The 22,095-nt window shown below is 45.4% G+C and overlaps 1 protein-coding gene across 1 annotated transcript in view; it reads right to left on the bottom strand.

Moving 5' to 3' along the window:
* The window catches only part of ATRNL1 (attractin like 1), a 506,174-nt gene that overhangs the window by 84,325 nt on the left and 399,754 nt on the right, over positions 1 to 22,095 (bottom strand). The window contains exon 28 of the mRNA XM_045854498.1: positions 15,499 to 15,613. Coding sequence (XP_045710454.1) covers positions 15,499 to 15,613 — 115 coding nt within the window. The remainder of the gene's footprint in view (positions 1 to 15,498; positions 15,614 to 22,095) is intronic.

Below are 22,095 nucleotides of genomic sequence, written 5' to 3'. Positions count from 1 at the left end.
CTGTTTCACATGATATTGTCTCCCATTAATTTTAGATTCCCTCAATGGTTCTCACCTGATAATTACAAATGTGCTATTTGTCTAGTGGTGATTTTTTCTCTTTTCTGTTATTCTTTACATACTCATAAACTAGAATTATATTGTGAGGGACAGCTGCCCCTTCTGTCCTTTTAATTAATTAATTAATCTGTTTATTTATGTATCTGGGTTAGCATTGCATATTAATGGTCTTTGACTTATAACCCAATAGTATATTTCTTTCATTGTTCAAGTGGTTCCAGCTTTGGCAACTGGGTGCTCCTTCAGCTGGGCTCCTGTGTCTTTTCAATGTGGTTTCATATCTTTTTGAACTCCTTTTTGGAAGCATAAGATGTCCAAGACTCAGCTTGCATTGTCCCTTCTGACCCTCAATGTCAACCGCTTCTCCAAAAAGTCCCGGTTCCTTTTACCAGAGGATGGTGTTAAGGAACCAAGTTACGGGTGCTAAGTGCACTCATTGCTGTTGAGATATTGCTGCTTCCAGCTCCTCTCAATGGACGCAGCTAAGAAACACAGATGTGTACAGTCCCCCACATACACACACCTATGTTCCTATATCCCTCTACCTGTATGCGTTCGTATTGACCCTTCTAATTCCAATCCAGTATCACAGAATATATTCTACCCCCCTCACTTCTCTTGCATGTACGTATCCCTTTTTCCTCTCACAGTGAGAAACCAAGCTTTCGTGATCGACAATGTATTTACTTCTTTGTTCAGTTCTAGTATGGGCATCTATCAGAATGGCTGACCCACGCTCTTGTTTCCAGAAGAAACAAGTGTACAAACTGTATAGCACAATGTTCACACATGGTTCTTTTTGCAGTTAGCCTCAGTCAAAGTATTATTGTCCAGAGTAACAGGTTGCTCTCTTCTTCCCATACCCCCTCATTATAGTTATGCTATTCATTTGCAAGACATTTTACTTCATGTTTCATGGTCTGTATAACGTTCTGGGTTCCCCACATCTTGATTTTATGTATTTACTTACGGGGTGTGTGAAACAGGACAGCGTTGCTGAAAGTCAGAAGTACACAAAAAGGAGTTCTCGAAGAAGGGTCTCCCCCTCTGCACCCCTGCTCCTCCCTCCACTCTTCCCCCACTTTCACACTGAATTTCTACTCCGCTTCCCGTAGGTAACCAATCCCATTAGCTTTTGCTTTATCTTTCCCATAGCCTTTTGCAAAATCAAGTACATCTCTGTAGGATTTCCTTATATTTTTACATGAAGGACAGCATACGCCAGGTCAAGGCTTTTCAACCTGTGTGCCGCGGCACAAGAATTTTTAAAACATGTGATATCTGACTACTTAGTCAGCACTGACCTCCTTTCCCTTAGATTGTCAAATAAAAAAATGACAACAGCCAACACAACAGCAGCCATCCAACGTGAATGAATCAAAATTATACCAATTGTTAAAATCCGATTGGCAAAAAAATACATTTTCAGTGTGTCTCAAAATTTTAGTACTTAGTTTATATGGGCTATGAGAGGAAAAAGTAGAAATTCTCTGCTCTAGATATTCCTTTATACTTTATTTTTATCACTTAATATCTCCTGGAAATAAGAAATAATTTCATATCAGTTCATAGAGATCTTCCTCATTCTTCCTTCTTTCTTTCTTTCTTTCTTTCTTTCTCTCTCTTTACCTCTTTACAGATGCACTATCCTCCATTTGTGGATGACTATAAATTATTTCACCACTTCCCTATGTGCGGTCATTTCATTGTTTTCGACATCATGTGGTCACGCATGATGCTGAAACGGATAACCCATGCATCCGCGTCTTCGCGTTGCTGGGGGCGGTGTTCAGAACACAGTCCTGGAGGCGGGACTGCCGGGTGGAAAGGGCACGGGCGCAGTGCTGTCGGGTGTTGCCAGCCCCCTCCCGCAGGCCTGGAGCCGTCTGCATCCTCGCCGGCAACGAGCTGGCACCCTTTTCAATTTTCGCCAGCGTAATAGGTGAAGAAATGGTATGCTTCACCAACATAATAGGGGAGAGATGGTAAGTGAGAAATGGTATCGCAGGATTGTTTTCATTTGCATTTCTTAGAAATACTTTTAATGCAGATGGAAAAAGAAAATCGAGGGGCTGCTCCTGTGCGCAGCCAAGAGCTGCACGAAGAGCTGAAGTGGAACTCAGGAGTGTCCTGACAAGCCTGTAAGTCTCCTCAGGAGCCTCAGAGATGATGCTTCTAAAGTGTTGGGGAAAGCAGAAAGCATTAATACAAAGACTAAAGTGACCCACTGGAGGTATAAAGGGGAAGGGAATGCAACCTGTAATGCACAAGGCATAAGATGGGTTTAAAAAGACTGACTTGTTTTTACATGCAAGAGGAAAGGCTTGTAACAAATAATGCTTAAGAAGGAGAGACTCAGAGTGTTTGAAAAATCTCAGGCTTTAAAGAGCCATGGCAATCTAAAAGCCTGCAACAAAGGATAGAGAAGCCACGGAGCCCAGAAAGAATCAGACAAGGCTGTGAGTGGGGTGTCCAGAAAAGAGTCTCGTGACTCACACCCAGGCCACCAAGAAAAGTGGGAGGGGCTCTAATCTTGCTTAAAACACCAAGAATAAAGAAAAACCTATGAAACATCCCTTTTTAAGAAGAGGAAACAGGCTGGTCTTAGAAAGCATCAGACAATGATCTAATGAGTGACCAAACAGTCAAAGTAAGATTTTTATACATAAAAAAGGAACGAGAGACCCCAAACCATCTGTTAAACGTAGAGAAAAATCACATACTGGAAATGATTAATGTGGCTCGTGAGAAACTGGCTTCTGGGAGGGGGAGGAAATAAGAGCCTCCAGTTCCTAGTGAGCACTCAGCTGTTTTCACGACAGTCCAGTTTTCCATTCTATTTCATAGGCCAGATTGTAGGCCAGAGATCAAGGAGGCTTTCTAACTTTTAAAACCCGAGCAACATCTAGAATTAATCTATAGTTAGATCCATACAACAAGGACTTGGATGAAATGCAGTCAAATGATCATCTCACAGCTAGCTTCAGTCTTGAACTCTGGGAAGGAGGAGAAAGGGGACAACAGTTAAGCACACAGACTGAGTTCCTATGATGCTCCAGGCACCGCCTGGCCCCTGGAGATATAATGCAGATAAGGGGACACACTCTGCCCTTAGCCTGTCTGGGAAGAATGGAGACAATGTCATAAAAACTTTTATAGTAGTAAATAAAAAACAATGTAGTGGACTGAAGGTGGGTAGAGGAGAGGAGAGGACAAGTGTCACAGAGGAGGTGACCCTTGAATTAGCAATTCTATTGGTGGGGAAAAAAGGGGTGTGAGTATTGGTGTGGGGGGGAGGACATTCAGGCGGAGGAACGAGCACGTGCAAAGGGACAGAGGTACAGCGTACTCATAACAAGCAGCATGTTCAAGGTCACTCTGGAACCTAGCAGTGTGAGGCACATAATATCTCCCTTGCATCATCATCTTTGCAGGCAACACAAATGGGGCACGGGCATGAGAATGGAGTTTAGAAGAATAGGACTCCGCTCCAAAAAGGACCTTAAAGCATCAGAGAAATGAACGGAAACTAAGTTGTCCCTTCTCTTGTGCAAGAAAAAATTGGGCCTAAATACAACTGTGGAATGGCATGAAAGGTCAGGAAGGGATCAAGGAGTCCTACTGAACTGCACTCGGGAACGCAACCAGCAGGGCAGGGCGGTCAGTTCTAATCGACGGGTCAGGGCCGAGAAGCAAACAGTGAGAGAGTAAAGCCCCAGACGGCCCCTGGGTTCTAGCACGGGCCCGCCACACAGTCAACGGTGACTTCCGAGGAAGTCTCTTGGGGGAGCCTCCGTCTCCTCATCTGTAAAACCAAGGGGCAGAGCTCCTTCTCGAGCCCCTTTGTAGTGCAGGGCTCGGGAGCCAGGGGTGTCTGGGTGGTTTGAAGGGCATTCTCAGCGTGCCGGGGTGACCCCCGCTGGAAGATACGGCTCTCCCGAAGGGCAGGAGGGCTGGGAGTGCGGGGCTGAACCGCAGCTACAGGCTGGGCGGTGATGTCAAAGCGACCTCCGGCCACGTGGTGGGTTATTATAAGGAGCACAGTGAGCCGCTCGCTATTTCTGGAGGAGGAGAACGAGAGGAAAGCAAATAAAAGCAAATGGGGTGAAATTGCAGTGAAGACTGTTAAATAACAGAATAAATTAGTCCCGGAAGTTATGGGCCTGTCTTTTGGGAAAGTGTTTAGGAAGAGTCTGTCTGCCCCAGCTGACTCGGGACAGGGGCCCCAGCTGTGGCTGCAAGCAGCTGGGGAGCCAGATGTCGTTGCGTGCCCTTCTCACCCTGTGTTTCTGCGGCCATATAACATGGTGCATACGTAGAGTAAAACTGAATTATCCCATTTATACGCTTTAAATGTATCTATTAATATGGACAGCAGTTTCCTTTCCATTTTACCAGGAAAGTTTTGAATACAAATGTGCCTCGGCCTCTCCCATTGCAGCTCTACATTTGGAGCTAATTGCCACACAGGACACTTAAGGAGTCGTTTTTCATGATGATGGGGAGCAAGGGGACGGCGGGACGGCACAGCCACGTTATGGATTTGATGCTCCCGGCCTGGTGTGTTGAGTAAATGGGAATGGATGTATGGTCGCTGCATCCAGGCTTTTAGGGCCTGCGTGGCTCAGCTCGAATTGTGCCAGGTTCACGGGCAGGAATGCCTTTGTCCCTCCAGGCTTCTAGGCATTGCGCCCAGGGCCCAGGCGGCACCCCGCAAACCTCCGCCTTGCAGGGCCGAGGGCCGATTCCTCTCCCAGCTCTGGAGGAAGTGGACGAGCTCTCCCTGAGTTGTGACAGTGCTTTATCGTTGTGGCCGCTCTGAACGGACTGCCCACCAGGAGGGATGCGGGCCCAGTTTACCTGGGTTGTGCCCCTTTGCAAAGAATAAGGTAGATAAAAGGGGGTAAATCACTCACTTTTCAGAGGGCCATTGAGTCTTTGCCTAAAAGCCCTTAAGGAAAGATCATTCTGGCTTTGGGAGTTAATGTGATTACAATCGAGTGTTACCTTGGTAAATTGGAATTACAACAGGACTTCTTCCCTCACTGGGCCTTTCCTTAAGAATGGAGGAATATTCCAACTCAAAAACGGTAGGGGCCGGGGGCACCACGCGCAGTCAGCGGAAGGCTCTGCGAGGAGACCGCCCACCAGTAGCACACAGCCTGTTTACCGGCACTCGAGCGCACCCTGCCTGGACTCGCTTAAGGGGCACTGGCCCTTTGCTGTGGGTGTTTATGTGAGAAGGACTTCCCGGGGCCCTGGACCTACATTTTCTTTGCGTTTTTGTCAGTTTGCTGGTAAAGAGGAATGTTTTCTCAAGTCGCTCTCCTTATTGCACAGGTGGCAAACACAAGGCCCTCGGGCCGAACCCATCCCTCCACCTTGTTTTATCCGGCCCGGCACCTTGTTTCTACCCGGCGGCAGCGCCGAGCTCTCGCTTAACTGCTAAGGAGTAGTTACATGTATACAGTCCCAAGATTGCATTCAGTCCTTTGAAGGCAACCGCAGGGCTGACGCGGCCCCCGGTGAAAATGAGTTTGACACCCCTGCCTTGTTAGATCTAGGAGGTGAGTTCTTTTCTGTCTGCGATTTCTGGGCTCTGCTGGCGAGGTATGAAGTACAGCCTTCTGGTAAGAAGTGGGTTATCGCTATTTTCTTTCTCTGATTAGGTTTTGCACCATGGCATCACGTTGCGTGGCAGATTCAGGGTCCCCGGTTCTTCTCCCCGATCCGCTGTTCACCTCACCTCGAACACATGCATTCATTCTCTCCCTGCCTCCGGCCCTCCAGGTTTCTCGCTCACTCAGTGTGGGATAGAACTAGAGAATTTCTGTGGCCATTTCTAAAGCACCAAAAACTCTAAAATTCTCTGACATTCGGGATTAGCCTTCCGTTCTTGTTAAAAAGCAGGAGGTAGGCTTCTGCTAAATTCCTCTAAACCTTTGTAAACAGAACTATTTAATTCGTGACCAATTAAAAGTAAAATGTCTTCCTAATTGGCAATTTTATACATAGACCTTGGAGTCGGCTACTATAAGAAATCCTGGGGTTGAAGGGGGAGGAGGTTTAGCCTGTACATTTTATTCAGACCCACAAAAGTCTTATTTTGTTATTCTGTTGTGTCAAAGGCAGCTTGCTTATTCCAAACAAATCTCGGTTTTCCCCTTTGGCTTTGTGAATTGATTTGTGGAGGTGCTTACTTTTTCCCTATTTTTTTCCCTTTGACCGCGGTAATTATTTGCCAGTCAATCCTAGGAATACCTGGAAGGGTGGCAGGTGGGCAGAAGCAAAGGAAAGAAAAGAAAAATGCATCGGCCGTGCTTTCAGGGCTGCTGGTCTCATTTTTCATGTCCGTACGTTCTGACTTCTTATGTGAGACTGTTTCTAATTGCTCTACCTTGAAAGTATGTGAGTCAACTTTTGGGGTATTTCATTCACTTTTGCGGCATGTTAATCAGTCGCGTTCATTCTTCTTTAATTTTCTTATCCTTTCTTTTGCCCTTGTTTTCTTTACGTGGTAATCGATGACAAGAAGGTAAACTGTTAAACCTCAAGTGAGAGGGCACTGGCTGCGTCACTTCCCAGTGACACTGGCTGGTAGAAGGACAAACTGTGTCATCGCACAAAGCACGCAGCTAATGGTGTTTGACCATAACTCCCAAATCCCCCCTCCTCAAAAAAAAAAAAAAAGGATTTGAAAAGGGCACTGTGGCGTGAGATTTTCCTGGTGTTCAATTCCGGTGCCATCACTGAGTGACTAGGTGGCTGTCTGTGCAAGTTATCAAACTCCATGAGTTCATTCCCCGCCTGTGGAGGAAAGGGGAGGAGTGAAAGAACAGGGATGAACACGGAACAGGTTCCCAGTAAACGGTGTGTGTTAATGAGAACAGTGGCAACTGATACTTTTTATCTGCCAGAGACGTTTCGTGAGTGTCTGTCCTGAGTGTAACTAATATGGGGACATCTGTGTCATCTTTCACTAATGCTCTGATTTTCCATGAGCCTTAAGTCTGGGCAACTAAGTTCTCATAGATATTTTTTCAGCAAAGATACGATGTTGAGCTTGATCTTAGTCCCCGAGCTGTGCAGCCTGAATCCTACATGAAGGGTACAAACATAAAACCCAATTCATATGGAAGAAACGGGAAAGGGCGCTGCGGAAGAGGAGGTGGCAGGCACGAGGCTCTACCCGCAGGCAGCGAGCGGGAGGGTATTCCAGACACAGGGCACTCCGGCGAGCACGGCCGGCGGCACGGACACACCGGCGGAGGCGCGGGGAGGAACAGACACGTGGAGTCACAACCGAGCAGTGGTCACAAAGACAGCTACATTTCACCTAGTGGAATCAGCTTCCTTATTTCACAGATGAGGAAACCGAGGACCCAAGAGGTTAAACTAACCGCCCAAAGGCCCCAGGGTAAGGTGGCCAAGGACTCCGTGGGTGCTGTCCCCGAAGGCTGAAGAGAGGTCAGAGGAGGACCTCACACCCTGGGGTGAATGTCTGCTCTTCCTGCGGCAGGTGGTGATGTGTCAGGGCAGGTGTATCAGGGAGGGAGGGAGGCAGGGATTCGAGGAGGGCTGTGTTTTCCTCTCTTGGAAGCCCAGGCGAGGGGCAGCCTGGGCCTGAACAAAAAAGTGTGGGGGGGTGGCAAGGGTACCCCAAGGGTGTCTGCCCCACTGGCTCCAGGGTGGCACCTGTGGAGCCTCATAGTTCCTCTGGTGGAAAAGGGGAGGGAGAGAGAAGAAGAAGGAAACTAACTCCAAGGTTTCCAACTCGAGCCACTCTGAGATGGACTTTAAAAACAGGAAAGTCAGGGAGAAGAGTTGGCCTGGGGAGGAGGAAGGGCTCACCGAGGAGGGGGAAGGAAGGGGGAATCGATCCTTAAGGAGTAGCAAACCCATACCGTAGGATTTCACTTTTATCTGAAATCTAAAGAACAGTATACACAAAAACAGCCTGGCGGTTGCCAGAGCGGAGGAAGTTGGGGGACTGGGTGAAACACGTGAAGGAACTGAGACGCACAGGTCGGTGGTTACAGAATTGTCCTGGGACGTAAAGTCAGCACGGGAAATCGAGCCAGTACTACTGTGATCACCGTACGCGTAGTGCCAGGTGGGTGCCGGGAATATCGGGGGATCCCTTTGTAAAGCATATGATTGCCGAACCACCATGTCACACACCTGAAACCAATACAAAACCATATTGCATGTAAATGGTGATTGAAAAAAATGAAAAGAACTAAGGAGTAGCAAGTCCAGATTGAGGTGCCACTGTTCCACAGGCGAGAGGTGTGAGAGGTGTGGGCGGCGTGGCACAGAGCTGGGCGTCAGCTGCCGGGAAGCCCCCTCCGTGAGCCGACAGGGCATGACCCTAGCGGGGCCTCGGGGACGCCTCCTGTGTCACAGAGCAGGTGCGGTAGACGAGGCAGAGCGGTGCGGTGCTCCGCATCCACGATCTCTAAGTATAATTTAAGTGGGGACCTGATGTAGATTAAGGCACAGAGCACCAGAGCAGGGGAAGTTTCCAGAAGGTGGAGAGGCAAGAAGGGGACTATGGGAGTCAAACACCTCTGAGGCGATGATGAATGAGGACGGAGGGACGGGTGTTTTAATGACTGTGTTCATCACTTTGTTATCACCAAAGACGCGATGCCCAGCCACCGCTCGTCAGCTCCAGGGCCACCTCCCCCACAGCTTGGCCTGCTCTGCACCCAGAGCGCTCAGAGCAACGTGTAATTATGGGTCTATTTGCCTGACTATTTGTCTCGTGTTCATTTCCACAAAGGCTGTAAAGTGTGTGAGGGAAGGAACTCTGTGTTTTGCTCACTCCTTAATACCAGTGCCCGGAGGCCTCGCAGACACTTTTAAATGTTTCTCGAATGAATAAAGGTAGCAAATGAAGGCTCGCAGTAAATGTATTTCGGAGAGAAGATGAAATTATTTCCGACCTGATGTTAGGGACTCTTGAATAAGGTGTTTCTTCTTATCTGTGTGTTTTCCCAGGTGCTCCACCTAATTTTGTACTTTATTTTGCCGTGAAGTGCCCCCTTTATCTTTCTTCTGTGTGAAGCCACGCTGCTGGGTGTCGACAATATCTAGATTTGAGGTTAACGGGGAACTACCGTGCCAGGTTTCTACAATGACGTTTTGATACAATTCAGTAGCTTCATTTCTTGGTCTGGCCACCTCTAACAGAGAGAATGCAAAGATGAGGTCAATAGGTGTGTTTCTGCAGGTGGGGAGATACAGTGTAGGAGTTAGGGAAGGAAAACCAAGAGGCTCCAGTGGCTTCTGGAAAATGTAAATTAGCTTTAAAACAACTGGATTCTGGGGAAAGGGGACTGACCACTGAGAGCCAGCGGCCTGGAGCCTGCTCCCCGCCCACCTCAGAGGTTGCCAACCACCTGCCCCCCCCACCTGCCCCCACGCTGTGAGCTTCCTTTCACTCGCTTCCAAAATGGGGGCAATATGAACTATCTTTGTCTTCTGAACAGGCTGAGAAGATTGGGAACTAGTCTTTACTCATAACATTATTAAGATATTTTTAAAATATAAGGAGTGGTGCTAATTATTTTTCATCACTAACAACAATATATTAGAATTGAGTTCCTTAACTGGTCCTGGGCAGCTAGAAAGACAAGTGAAGGTACCACTTGGCAACAAGCTATTTGCCCTTCTGACCCCAACCCGGTGTGGCTCGACAGAATTTGTAGTAGAAATGTACAGTCAGGTTGGAGTGAAGTGCATCCTAGGGATCTAACCCAACTGCATCATTGGACACAGAGAAACTAGGACCCAGAGACCAGGGACTTGCCCTGGGTCACGCAGCTAGCAGGCGGCAGAGGCAGCTCTGGATTTCAGGACTTGTGCCTGCGAGTCCGCAGCTCACGCAGACCAGCCCGAGTCCCTTTCCTGTGGCCGCACACTCCTGCCTGCTGCTGTACACATGCTGAGTCACGGTTTCATTGGTGGGGGTGAAACTGGCATGCACATGTTTGCGTTTCCCGAAATTTCTGGAGTTAAATCACTGGGAATGATAAGTCGATCATTTTTGCCCCCTTGAGCCCAATGCTCAGCAGAATCCTTCAAGCCCTTCCTTACTAATTCTGCGTAGGAAGGTTTCTCAGGAATAAGAGTCATCTGGAGAGCTGCTGTATCTTTATCCAGAGAAGAGCAGCGATGCGGGACACTCTCACAGGCCAAGGACACAGGTGGCCCTCGGTTCGAATTCTGGTTCACTCACTCACTAGCTGTATTGGCCTTAGACAAGTCATTTATTCTCACTTGAGTTTCAGTTCCTTTTTTTATCTATAAAATTGGGATAATAGTAGTTCCTTTGCAAAGTCACTGAGAGTTAAACCAATGGGTGTATAAAGCACCTATCCGTATGTATATATATAAATCACGTAACATGTATACAAAGCTTCAATGTATATAAAGCCCAGGTGTATTTGAAGCATGTGATGTATATAAACATAGAGTGAATGTATATAAAGCCCAGAATTCCTAGTTCTCTTTCTCCCACCTCTGTTCATTTAATGAAACCAAACTTCTCTTACTGCCAGCACCACCCATGGCATCGTGGGCAGACTATCATTTGAAACATTTTACAACATTTCTGGATTTTTTCAAAATAATCTGGTTATTCTGCCAAAAGTTCTCAGCCTAAAGGGAAAAAAAATTCAAAACCTTAGACTTTCTACCAGTCCTCTCTTTGGTCGTGTTAGAGTAAATTGCACGCGGGGCAAGACGAGGGAGAACTCCCCCTTTGGACGAGGCGCACTGCTCCTTCTGGGCAGCGGGCATTCGGGCCACGGAAAACAGTTAATCTGCGTCTCATTAGTGAGAACCCACAAACTGTGAAAACTGTAACCCTTCGTCACCACACGGCAGGAGACACTACCATGTGCAGTGTATGGTTTCGAAGAGCTCTGTTTGCTTCGCCCACGTTTCATGTTAATGTCACTCGCACACCCGTGGGGACCGTGCTGTCCAAGGTGATCGGAGACATGCTCAGTTCTTTTGTGTTGTGCGGCAGCGTTACGCGATGCACCCTGTTTTCACGGGGACGCCGGTTTTCCAGCCGCTCTGAGGTCAGGAGGGAAGGTGTCGCCCAGTGCGCATGTGTCAACAGCAGAAACACCACATTAACCCCAGAGCGTCTGGCGCGGCTGGCAGTGGCTGCCTGCAGAAAGCGCAGGAATAAAGCAGCAGGTTTATGGCGTCGGGGAGTAGGAACCTAATTAGCCCAGCTCCGGGAATGCCAAAAAGCCTGTTTAATATCTTTTGCTTTTACTCTTCTAAGCCACCTAGAGGGAGAATTGCTCACAAACACCTAAATTCATTACATTAAAGACGACAAAAAATGATTAGTGCATGGGGTAATCTGAAGGACAAACCCGAAGTTCTTCTTTTGACCTCTGCCAAGATGAGAGCCATGCAGGGGACTTCACAAATTTTAGGCAGACACCAAAAGGGCCGTGTCCAATGATTGGTAAGTATTACTGAAATATTCGCTGGTGGGAAGAGAATAAAGGGCAAAGACAATGCCATAGTTTAAATAAAAAGAAATTACTGGCTGCTACTGAAAAGAGATGACCAAAATCAGCACATGAATGTTGCTGAATCGCTTATTTGTTAGTGGTACGATTCAGTTTCCGAGAGAATACCACCACACTCATGGATGCTTCCGTGTTCTCCATATCCGCAAATCCTCCTTCTTTTAAATGCTTTTATTCCCGGTAATGAAGAGTGCTTTAGGAAAAGCAGCACTAGACATTTAGAAAGCAACATTTCAAAAGAGGGCCTGATGAAAATTTTTGAGGTTGTGCAAAGTACTGCAAGAGAACCTTTAATCTAGTAATTAATGCTAATTAATCACTGAGCAGACATGCTAACAACACTTGGAGACGTATAGAGCCCGAGACTGGCCAAGAGAAGGCTCCTGGGGCTCTGTCTTCCACACCGTGGGGGCAGGGTCCGGAGTCCGTCCACGAAGCGCCCCCCAAACCTCTCACCCTGCACCAGCACTGGAGGCGGCTCTTCAGAGCACAGGGCTCCTGGGAGAGCATTGCGGGAAACGATGACTGGGGGCCGGCCCACTTGCTCACTGGTGTTTGCTGAGGCTCAGAGACGGAGTGTGGTTCCGTAAGGTCAGGCTTCACAGGTCTCCTGTGGTCATCCGCAAACGCATTGCTGGACTGCTTTCTACGTGTAGGGCCTTGTGGTAAGCTCAGACACACAGACGGTACGTTGTGATTGCTGTGTCCCCACCAAATGCCTTCATGAAGAGGGGGGGTGGTAAGATGATTTGCATACCGGTGTCAGAATTTGCTCTGTTCGGGGGAAACCTAGACATGACTGTTAGAAAGCGTCTCTCTATAGACATTGTCTTTTTTTCCCAATAAAGTTAAGAGTTTTTAAATTTTATTGTTTCCCACACCTCACTATAAGAAATTTCAAACATATACCTGAGTGGAAAGCATTTTACAATGGACGCCAGTATTCCCACCACCTGCATGCTACCACTAACATTTATTTTACTTGCTTTATGACATTTGTCCATCTACCTGTCCTACTCTCCACCCATCAATATACATTCCTACTGCTATAAGGACAGCTATAAAAATGTATTAATTTTTTTTAAAAGTATTTATTTATTTTTAGAGAGAGGGGAAGGGAAGAGGAGAAAGAGAGGGAGAGAAACATCAACGTGTGGTTGCCTCTCATGCATTTCCTCCCAGGAGATCTGGCCCACAACCTGGGCATTTCCCCTGACTGGGAATCAAACTGGCGACCCCTTGCTTAGCAGGCCTGCACTCAATCCACTGAACTACCCCAGCCAGGGCTTAACACATATTAGTTTTTATTAAACAAAAGACAAGGTCATTCTGAATTACGCACACAGATATTTACCATAGTTCAATCTATAGGCACTATAAAAAGTAGGTTAGCTCAAGGCTTTATCTGCTTGTATCAACCCTGTAGATTTTTCAGACTCCTCCAAATGTTTGACTTTGTGAAGACACGGCTGTGGATTACAGAGAAATAAGCTTTCTGCTACAGATCACCCAGAAGAATTTCCTGGGATGTCAGCAATGAGTCTTTTTTGTTGTTTTGCTCTATACTTCAGTATTTCCTAATTATTCCTTGAGTGTAGAAACATGAAGATTTCTATGTTTTTACAATTCCTTATTTGCAAAATGAGTTTTACAGCACAGCCTGACCATGAGGATCAAATGTGGAAAACCAGAAGATGCTTTGTAACCGTCAGTCACCGTAATGCGTTCGGAGTGAGACGCGGCTGAGGTAATGGTCCACACTGCTACTCGGCTCTTGCAAATCAGTCAAAAAGGTTTCAAAGGTTAAAGGGACAGAGTATTGGCAGATGCCTTCACTCAGCCCATCAGGACGTCATCTCGTCAAGGATCTAGAGCGACGCTGGTGTGTATCACACAGACTTGTTTTCATTAGTGAAGTGTTTGCCTTGGACAGCGTCCCAGCCTTAAAACAATACTTCCATTAGCTGGGCACAGCACCCGTAATTATTCATCTTATCTGCCCCGTGCCAAACTATTCTACTTCTGCATCCCATTTACATCGGTGGCTCTAAAAGTGGGGGGAGGAATTCGCTCGTTGTGTGCGAGGGTCCAGAGAACGTTGATTTCTTTGACGAAGTGCCCACAAGTGAACTTTGGGTAGAGATTCCTGCCTCAGAAATGACGAGTCTAAAGGTGATGGAAACCCTCTGTCCCCATGTGGGGAAAAACTCTGTTACAAGGGCATCTTAAGTTTGTAAGATATGAAGTAGCTTCTGTTTTTATCTCTGGTTGGATACAGATCAAGAAAGTGAAGATCAAGGTCAAGAGCCAAGAAACGATAAAATACGCAGGGAGGCGGGTTCATCATCGATTACTGCTATTGAAAACCTGACAGTTCTCCGGCGCTGTATTTTATGCGTAAGGAGGAAGTGAATAGAAAGATAGATTTGAAATTACCTTTACCCTCAAAAAGCATCCATTTCACTAAGAGGTGTTTAGAGAAAACAATTGGGAGAAAGAAAAATTAGAACTTGTAAGCAGATGAAATAGGATATGTGACCAGAGAGACATAAGCATGGTCTGTGATTCAATTACAAGCCACACTCAGCAGAGAACATGTCTGCACAGAGCATTGCTACAACACTGCAGCAGTGAGACGACCGCGGAGAGGACCCACTCAGTTAGTTGCCCCATCACTCAAAACATGCTTTTCGGGTAGGAAAGGGAGCGCTGGAGGGCGAGGCGGCTCTGCCTGTGTAAAGGAGCGGGGCCCTGGCCTGGGCACTGCCCCTGGCCAGTGCCGACAGCAAGAACACATTGCACTTTACTCACAAGGATGTGTTTGCGTCAAGCTGCCCTCCTCCCATGCCACCAAAACATTCCGATCGTGCAAGTCGGTTCCGTAATTTGGTCCCATATTTATCAAGCAAACTTCTCATCATATTTAAAATGCACCATCCTATGTGACGCACAGACCAGGAGAAAGGAGATGCCCCAAAGGGTCCAGAACTTGTGTGCCCTGCTAGTGAGATTTCTCATTGTCACAACAACAGACTCGGGGGAGGGGGGGCAGGCCTGGGTAGTGAGCACACATAGGAGGAGCCGACCCCAAAATGGAATTTATTTATAAAAAAATTGTATATTTATACTTGCATGTTTAAACTTCAGTCACCTTCAAAGTATTCTCCATTTGATGCAATACACCTGTCAAGACATTTTCCCCACTGCTCAAAACAGTTTTTCGACCGGTCAATTTTGATGACTTCTAGTGTTTCTGCCGTTTTTTGTTTCGCCTCTGCCACATCGGCAGAACGTTTCCTGTGGAGGCCTTTTTTCACCCAGGGGAAACCACAAGAAAAGGTGCTCAGGGAGAGATCAGGTGAATAGGGAACCAGCACGAGGGTCATGCTGTTTTGGGTCACAAACTGCTAAACAGTCAGTGCAGTGTGGGCAGGTGCGTCCGTAAGTCACCCATCATGAAGTGGGCAAATGCATTGGGTCTTCAACAAAAAATTCACTGAAGCTGACGGCAGCCTCTCACAACAACGCCAGCTGGTGCACTGATACAGATGGGCTCCTAGAACACTCACCTTGTGGTGGAAACCTGTGCTACAAGGGACCCGCCTTCCAGAAGCTAATTCTGTGTATTTTGGGGGAGGTCCCTTCTCATATATGTCTGTATCATATACAGACACACATTTGACATATATGTCTAAAAGAAACACTGGAAAATCTGAATTCATAGCAAAGCAGGTACCTAGATAGTTGGGTAAAAGTTTGTAGCCTAATAAAATTTTACCATACTCGAAATTAGAACCATGTACATACTTTTACTGTGCTGTTTGGTAGCATTGTTTGTGTCTTCTGTTAACTGCTGACGGCTCCTTACTCATCTTACCTGACTGCCCGGGGGGAGGGGCACCTGACGATCCTCGCGGCAGGCAAAGGAACACCGTCAGAACAGCAGCTCTGTTCCCTGCACACGGCTCAACGGCGATGGGTTTGGGCGCCCCCTGGAAAAGAGAACTCATGTTCAATTTGCATAATTGACAAGACACTGCTGCTTCCCTTGTCTCCCATCTGTGCTTCGGTCAACTAGCCTGCACCTCCCCAGCGGCTGGGGACACACCATGTACATTTTGAAAATAGTTTAATTAAATATTTTGTTGTGATATGCATCTTTCGTAGTGGTGGTCATTAACATTTAAAGGACATTTTTCTTGAGTTATGTATTAGTCCATATTTTTGCAATTGTTGAAAATTAGTCTTTGTGTTGTTCTATTTTTAGCTTGATTTTTCTTTAGTAGAGTTTTTTAAAAAGAAATTTTAGATTCACAGCAAAATTGAGAGGAAGGTGAGGAGATTTTCCATATGCCTACTGCCCCCACCACCTGCAGTATTCACAGTCTCTCCCATTATCAATATGTCCCACCAGAGAGATACATTGTTGCAATTGATGAAGCTGCACTGACACATCGTACTCACCCAGAGTCCAGTGTTTACATTAGGGTTCACTGTTGGTGGTTGGACAAATGCGTGATGACCTGTGTCCACCGCTCTAATATCATACAGAGTAGCTTCACTGCCCCTGGAATGCTCCGTGTCCCACCTATGCATCCCGCCCCCTCCCTCCACCCCAGAAACCACCGATCCTTTCCCTGTCTCCACAGTTTTGACATTCTTGGTGCAATATGGTAGTTTTGGCTATTTTGCTCAACAAATTGTGAGTGGGATATGGTTGACCTATCAAAGCAACATCTATGCAAAATTAAATAGAAGGAAATACACCACAGCTTTAGTTATTAAAACAAATGGTTAGTTTTCCTCACTGGAGACATTTGAACTTTTCAGGAGACACACACACGTATGTAGTCATTCACCTGGAGTATTTCAGAACACTACTATTTCCAGAAAGTTTAATGAGGCATTGAAGATAAAATATGTCCTCTTTCATGTAAAACCGAGACTGAAATTTCTGGTGACAATGGTTTTATGTGGTTATAAAGGGTTTCTCCTTTATGGCAACATAAATCTCGGGGCTTGAAACGATCCCCACGCAGACTCGTCGGGGGAGTCCCCGACGGAAAGGTGAGAGTGGCCGCTGTGCTGGACGTGAAGGGCGTGAGGCTCTCCCGAGGGAGCGCTGCAAGCCAGGTTGCGACTCTTGCATCGAGTTCCGTGATTTATGGTTTTACACCTTAAAGCTTATATTCAATTTAACAGACTGATTTTTAAAAATGTTAAGTCAAGATCAGCAAAAGTACACAGACATTCTCCAATGACGTAAATATTTGGAGAATAGGTTTGTCATATTCCAAGGCGAAAAGAAAAGATACTATGAATTCTTTTGAGCCATATTTCAAGGCTATTGAAATTTATTCTACATTAATAAATGCAAAGTATATGTAAAGGTCAATTGGTTAAAATACACCGAGAGAAAATAAAATAAATTCAGGTGTAAATGATGGTGATATATGAGAAATACCCAAATCCCTTTCACTATACCTAAAGAATAATCTATCATTTCTACCACTAGCCCAGGCTTTCTTTGCTGTTTTGATAAGCTCTGAATGCTGTAACTGGTAGAAATCACAATACCCGAAGTCGTGTTAAAATAATGGATTATGAAAATCAGACAGCTTTTAGGATTACAACAAAACAAAACAAACAAGCAGAAAAGGTTGAGAAACAGTAGTTGTTGGTTTAAAGGATTTAGGGAAAGCAAGAAACAGTCTGAGAGCCCAGGGGGAGGTTCTGTTGCCGGGACTGCTTTCTGCTGTCTCTGAGGCTCCCATGAGTAAACGCTGATGCCCACGGCACCACCCAAGGGAAAATAGAAAAACAGCCGTAAATTTCCGAAAATGAAAAAACAGACTTTTTGGCCAACCCAATACTCAGTACTTTAAACTTCCGAAATACAGCAACAGATAAACACAGTGCAGTGAAAGGTCTTCACTGTGCAAAAGGAATCATACTTAGACAAAGGTCACTTCTGTAAAAATCTTCCTAAAACCATGCTCTTGCTCTCAATTCTATTGTTATGCTACAGAAAACTTCAGAAATTTCTTTATATAGATAAGCCATATGAAAAGAGATTATAATTCTATTTTAAAATCGAATTGTCTTACAACCTTGTCTATTTTTGGCTATAAAATTTTCATAAGAGGATATTAGCAAAATGATGAATTATTCATTATATTTAAAATATTAGTGGCTAGCACAGCTCTTTGACACTTCTGGCAGGAATTCACATAATTAAGAGAATCATTTCCAAAGACTCTGTGGCAAATCTCACTTTCAATCAAGATTTTTGAATTAAAAAAACAAACGCTTTATAACACCTGCATTTTGCAACAAAAGAGCAGAAACCCATGGGTGATATTTCTGATACCTAGAGCTTTGTCAGTTGTTCAGGGATAAATACATAACATGAATCAAGAGCATTTCACAGTGACATACCATGTTTACTGAAGTGTGCAATTCATCATGCACTTTGCAGGGCTGCCTTTGAAAGAGATAAGGCACGGGTTTGTTTGCCCACGGCGCTTAGCAACTGTGATTGACTTCTGGGCGTTTTCTCATTTGTTGTACTGCAAGAAGCTGGTGTTAGGCCGAGCCAGAAAACGTCGCTGACAGTTACGTAATTAGCAGTCATTGTTTATTAAGCAGGCGGCGCTTTTACAAAAGATTTATTTTGTTCACGCCAGCGTTTTTAAAAGTACTCTACTCATGTTTGCTAGTTCTTGTTTTCGGAGGTAACCATTCTGTGGCAAACCCTTCCTCATGGTCAGCTATGAAAGACAAGAAAGTCACCAGATAAGCTCCTGGAACCCTAAGGGTTTTCAAGATTACAGTTCTTAAAAACCATAATGACATGTTCTGGAAGTGAGGTCACCATTCGGTCTGTCCTGGGCAGCCGCCGCGGTGAGAATCACTGCATGCTTGGAAGACACCAAGGGGAGAGCTGGCTGCTTGTTGCTTTCTCCACTGGCAGAGAGGGAGTGCGTGCGGGGGGCGGGGGTTCACCCCTACACTGAGGTCCTCACGCTCAGAAACCACGCTGAGATCCTCCACTGAAAACCATGAGCGCGGCAGCTGGGGGTCTGACAGAACTGCCTGATGTCCCCGGAACGGTCACTGCAACCTAAGTAGGGTTCAGCGCGACACTCCAGGCCTCAAAAGATAAATGTGGTGCTATTTCCTTTCTCAGAAACTTACTAGTTCCAACACAGGGCTGGCAAAAAGTACAAGGTTCCTTTAAAGACATCAAGTTTCTCTTTCTCCTTCGTCACTCATAAATGACATCCCCACTGTCTAGGAGATCCTTCTTGCAGGTCTCTAACTGTCCTAAAATAGCACACCCTCCAAGCCAACCCATCCAGAAAGCCTTCCCTGGTCCGAGGGAATTCGTCTTTCCCTCTATCCAGGGCCCAGCAGAAGTAAGGCCTGCTTGAGTGTGGTTGGGAGGGTGATAATATGGGTGTAATCATTTATAGTTTTAATTTGAACGTTTCACCTAAAAGGTCCTATGGCGTGCTTGGGTGTGATATTATCATGTTACAGAATTACATGCTTATGATTTTGTAATAAAATCAGGGGTGTTACTTGTGTTGGACTCTGTGGTTCTTTACCGGGACCTTTTATAGCCTTCTTCATTTCCTACTTGAATGACACTTGGGTAGATGCCCTGTCTTCCCACTGGAACATGCTGAGGGCGGGTCCCATGCCGTGTTCACCTCTACTGACCCTGCGCTCACTTTCTGCGTTTGAAATGCCCAAGCACGGTGCACGTGCCAGCTTTGGTGAACTTGTGTCTCCTGGTCTTTCACGTCGCCGTGTCGATGTCCATGCTGCAAGTCACTATGAGATGCCCGCTCCTCCAAGGAGGGTATCGTGTTGGATTCTCCTCTGCTTTTCCTATAGTATCTACCAGAGTGCATTTTGCTGGTGGTAAGTGAAAGAGTGAACAAAGGAATAAAGGAAATTGTTATGTGGTGAGATAACTGGTGGGCATCATTCAGTTTTACCCAAACGATGGATATTAAAGAAATAATAACACATTGAAATTATTAGCCAGCGTATTATTATCTAAAATATTGGCTAATGTTTACTGAGCAGTTATAGGTACCAAGCACTGTGCTGAGCATTTCACATGCATTATTGTGTTATATTTTTTTTAAATGGTGAGGAAACTGACATTCCCAGATATCAGACAGTACTCTCAGGGCAGTACCGCTAGCGAGGGGGAGACCCAGGGCAGGAACTCAGATCTGTGTGATTCTAGTATCTTGGTTCTTTTTTTTTTTTTTTTAAACAGACTTTGAAGAATCTATTTATTTATTTATTTACTTATTTATGTATTTATTTTTAGAGAGGGAAGGGGGGAGAGAGAGAAACATCAATGTGTGGTTGCTGGGGGTCATGGCCTGCAACCCACGCATGTACCCTGACTGGGAATCGAACTTGTGATGCTTTGGTTCGCAGCCCACGCTCAATCCACTGAGCTACGCCAGCCAGGGCCAGTATCTTGGTTCTTAACTGCTATATGGTACTGCTAAAAAGTATAGTTTAAGAAGACAAGGATTCTCCTTCTCTCAGCTCTGCTACCAATAGTAGGAACCAACTTAAGATATCCATTAGAAACATCATATGCATACACCTGCCCCATTTCCGACCAGGATTCAGAGCACCTGAGTTCTAGGGCCAGTGCAGCCACTGTTTGCTGCAATCCTGGGCATGTAATTAAGTCCATTTCCCCAACTGAAAAATGAACCAGTAGGCTGGATGCTTTTTAGGGTCCCTCGAACAGTCTGTGACTATGATTTACGGCCTCCTTCCAGAACGTGCGACATACCAAAATCTAATACTTTGTTTAAGTACAGTGAAATCTGCACTGTACTTGGTAATATTTTTCCCCTGTCCAGGTACTTTAAATGACACATCTAATTTTTAAAGCACACTATTATACCATATGATGAATACATCACATAAGACTAAATGGCCACCGTCGCATGCCAAAAACGCAATTAGAAAATTGAATCAAGGAATTAAGGATTAATGTGGATATGTTCTACCTGTCAGCAGTAATAAGCGTTTTGACAGGAGCGGAATGAAGTCTGACAGTGTGCGCAAATACGAATCTGATATGTGAGTGAAATATTAAAAATGCAAACAACTGCACATGAATCACTGTAACATTTCCCTACTAAAACATTTTTAATGCCATTCCTATCAAAACCCATCTATAAATAAAAACGAGTCTTTCTCAACAGCTTGCACAACTTGGTATTTGCAGTTTAATGAGTGTTTATATTGATACGGAGTTCAGTTTTTAGTCACATTAGTAAAGTAGAATTAATTGACTGAGCCTCGAATTAAGTCGGCCCGATGTCTGGGCTCACAGCTAAACAAGTGTGTTGATTCCGTGGGATCAACAAACATCAAGGTCCCGGATCTCAAAAACAAATCTTCTGAGTTCCATTTAGACTTGGGGAAAAAAGCGAAAATCATAGTCACTCCTTATTTACTATTTGCTTTTCGTGAAATGATAAATGGACAAATTAGCTGGCTTTACTTGCTAGGAAAAGAATTCATAGTAATAAAAGAAAGTAAGCCAATGGACCCTTTCAGAACAGGATTAAACTTACTTAGAAGCAAATTCAAAGAGAGGAACGTATTCCATGTGGGAACAGGAAAAGGAATGAAACGTAATATTCATAGAATCAGGGTGCTGCTTCTGAGATTCCAAGGGTACTCTAATTGCATGCTTAATGTTCGTATCGCATCAGGTATTTTACCTTTGTTGAGATGACTCCATGTTCAAACTCTGTTCAGAATCCCTCACCCCACACACATACACATCTTGAACAAGGTTTACAACTATAGTAAAATATTTTGTTTAACTGGGTTTTGCTGTGATTTTAATCCCATGGCACTGAGCTAGGAAGGCTGGATTGTGATAGCTAGAGTTTTGTTACCTATTTTTTCAAAGGTATTTAGGTCCTGGAAAATGAGGATATTATCTCTCTTTGAGATATATAATCATGCTTTGCCCTCAAGTTGGCCGATAAATGTGAATGTTAAAGGAGGTGACTTTGAACAGATTATCTTTAAAAGTTGATTCCTGATAGCATTTTTCAAAAATTTGAAATAGATTATCTATTGCATAATTGCCATAATTAGATTTTTAACAACCTGTACTTTTCTCAGTAGCTGAGTGCAAAAAGCAACCTCACCACTATGCATACATTATACATTAATTCCCAAACTGGGGCCACCTTTCTGACCTCAAGAGATCCTGCGAAGTGTGAGAGGCCGGTGTGCCTGCCAAACCAGCTGACTTCCCGTCTTGCCCGAGTCCAGTCCTGTACTTGCGTTCAGCCAGCCCTTCCGCCGAGACCACCTGCCCACGTCCACCGTTTCTGCACCATCAGGCTGAAAACTCACTGCCCGCAGGAAGGCTTCCCAGATCGTCCCAGGCCACGCCAGGACCTCC

Source organism: Phyllostomus hastatus, unplaced genomic scaffold, assembly GCF_019186645.2.
Source record: "Phyllostomus hastatus isolate PE091 unplaced genomic scaffold, TTU_PhHast_1.1 phas_scaffold_1066, whole genome shotgun sequence".
Classification (NCBI taxonomy): Eukaryota; Metazoa; Chordata; class Mammalia; order Chiroptera; family Phyllostomidae; genus Phyllostomus; species Phyllostomus hastatus.
Note: the sequence above shows the minus strand (reverse complement) of the source record. Positions and strands in the feature narration are given on the sequence as shown.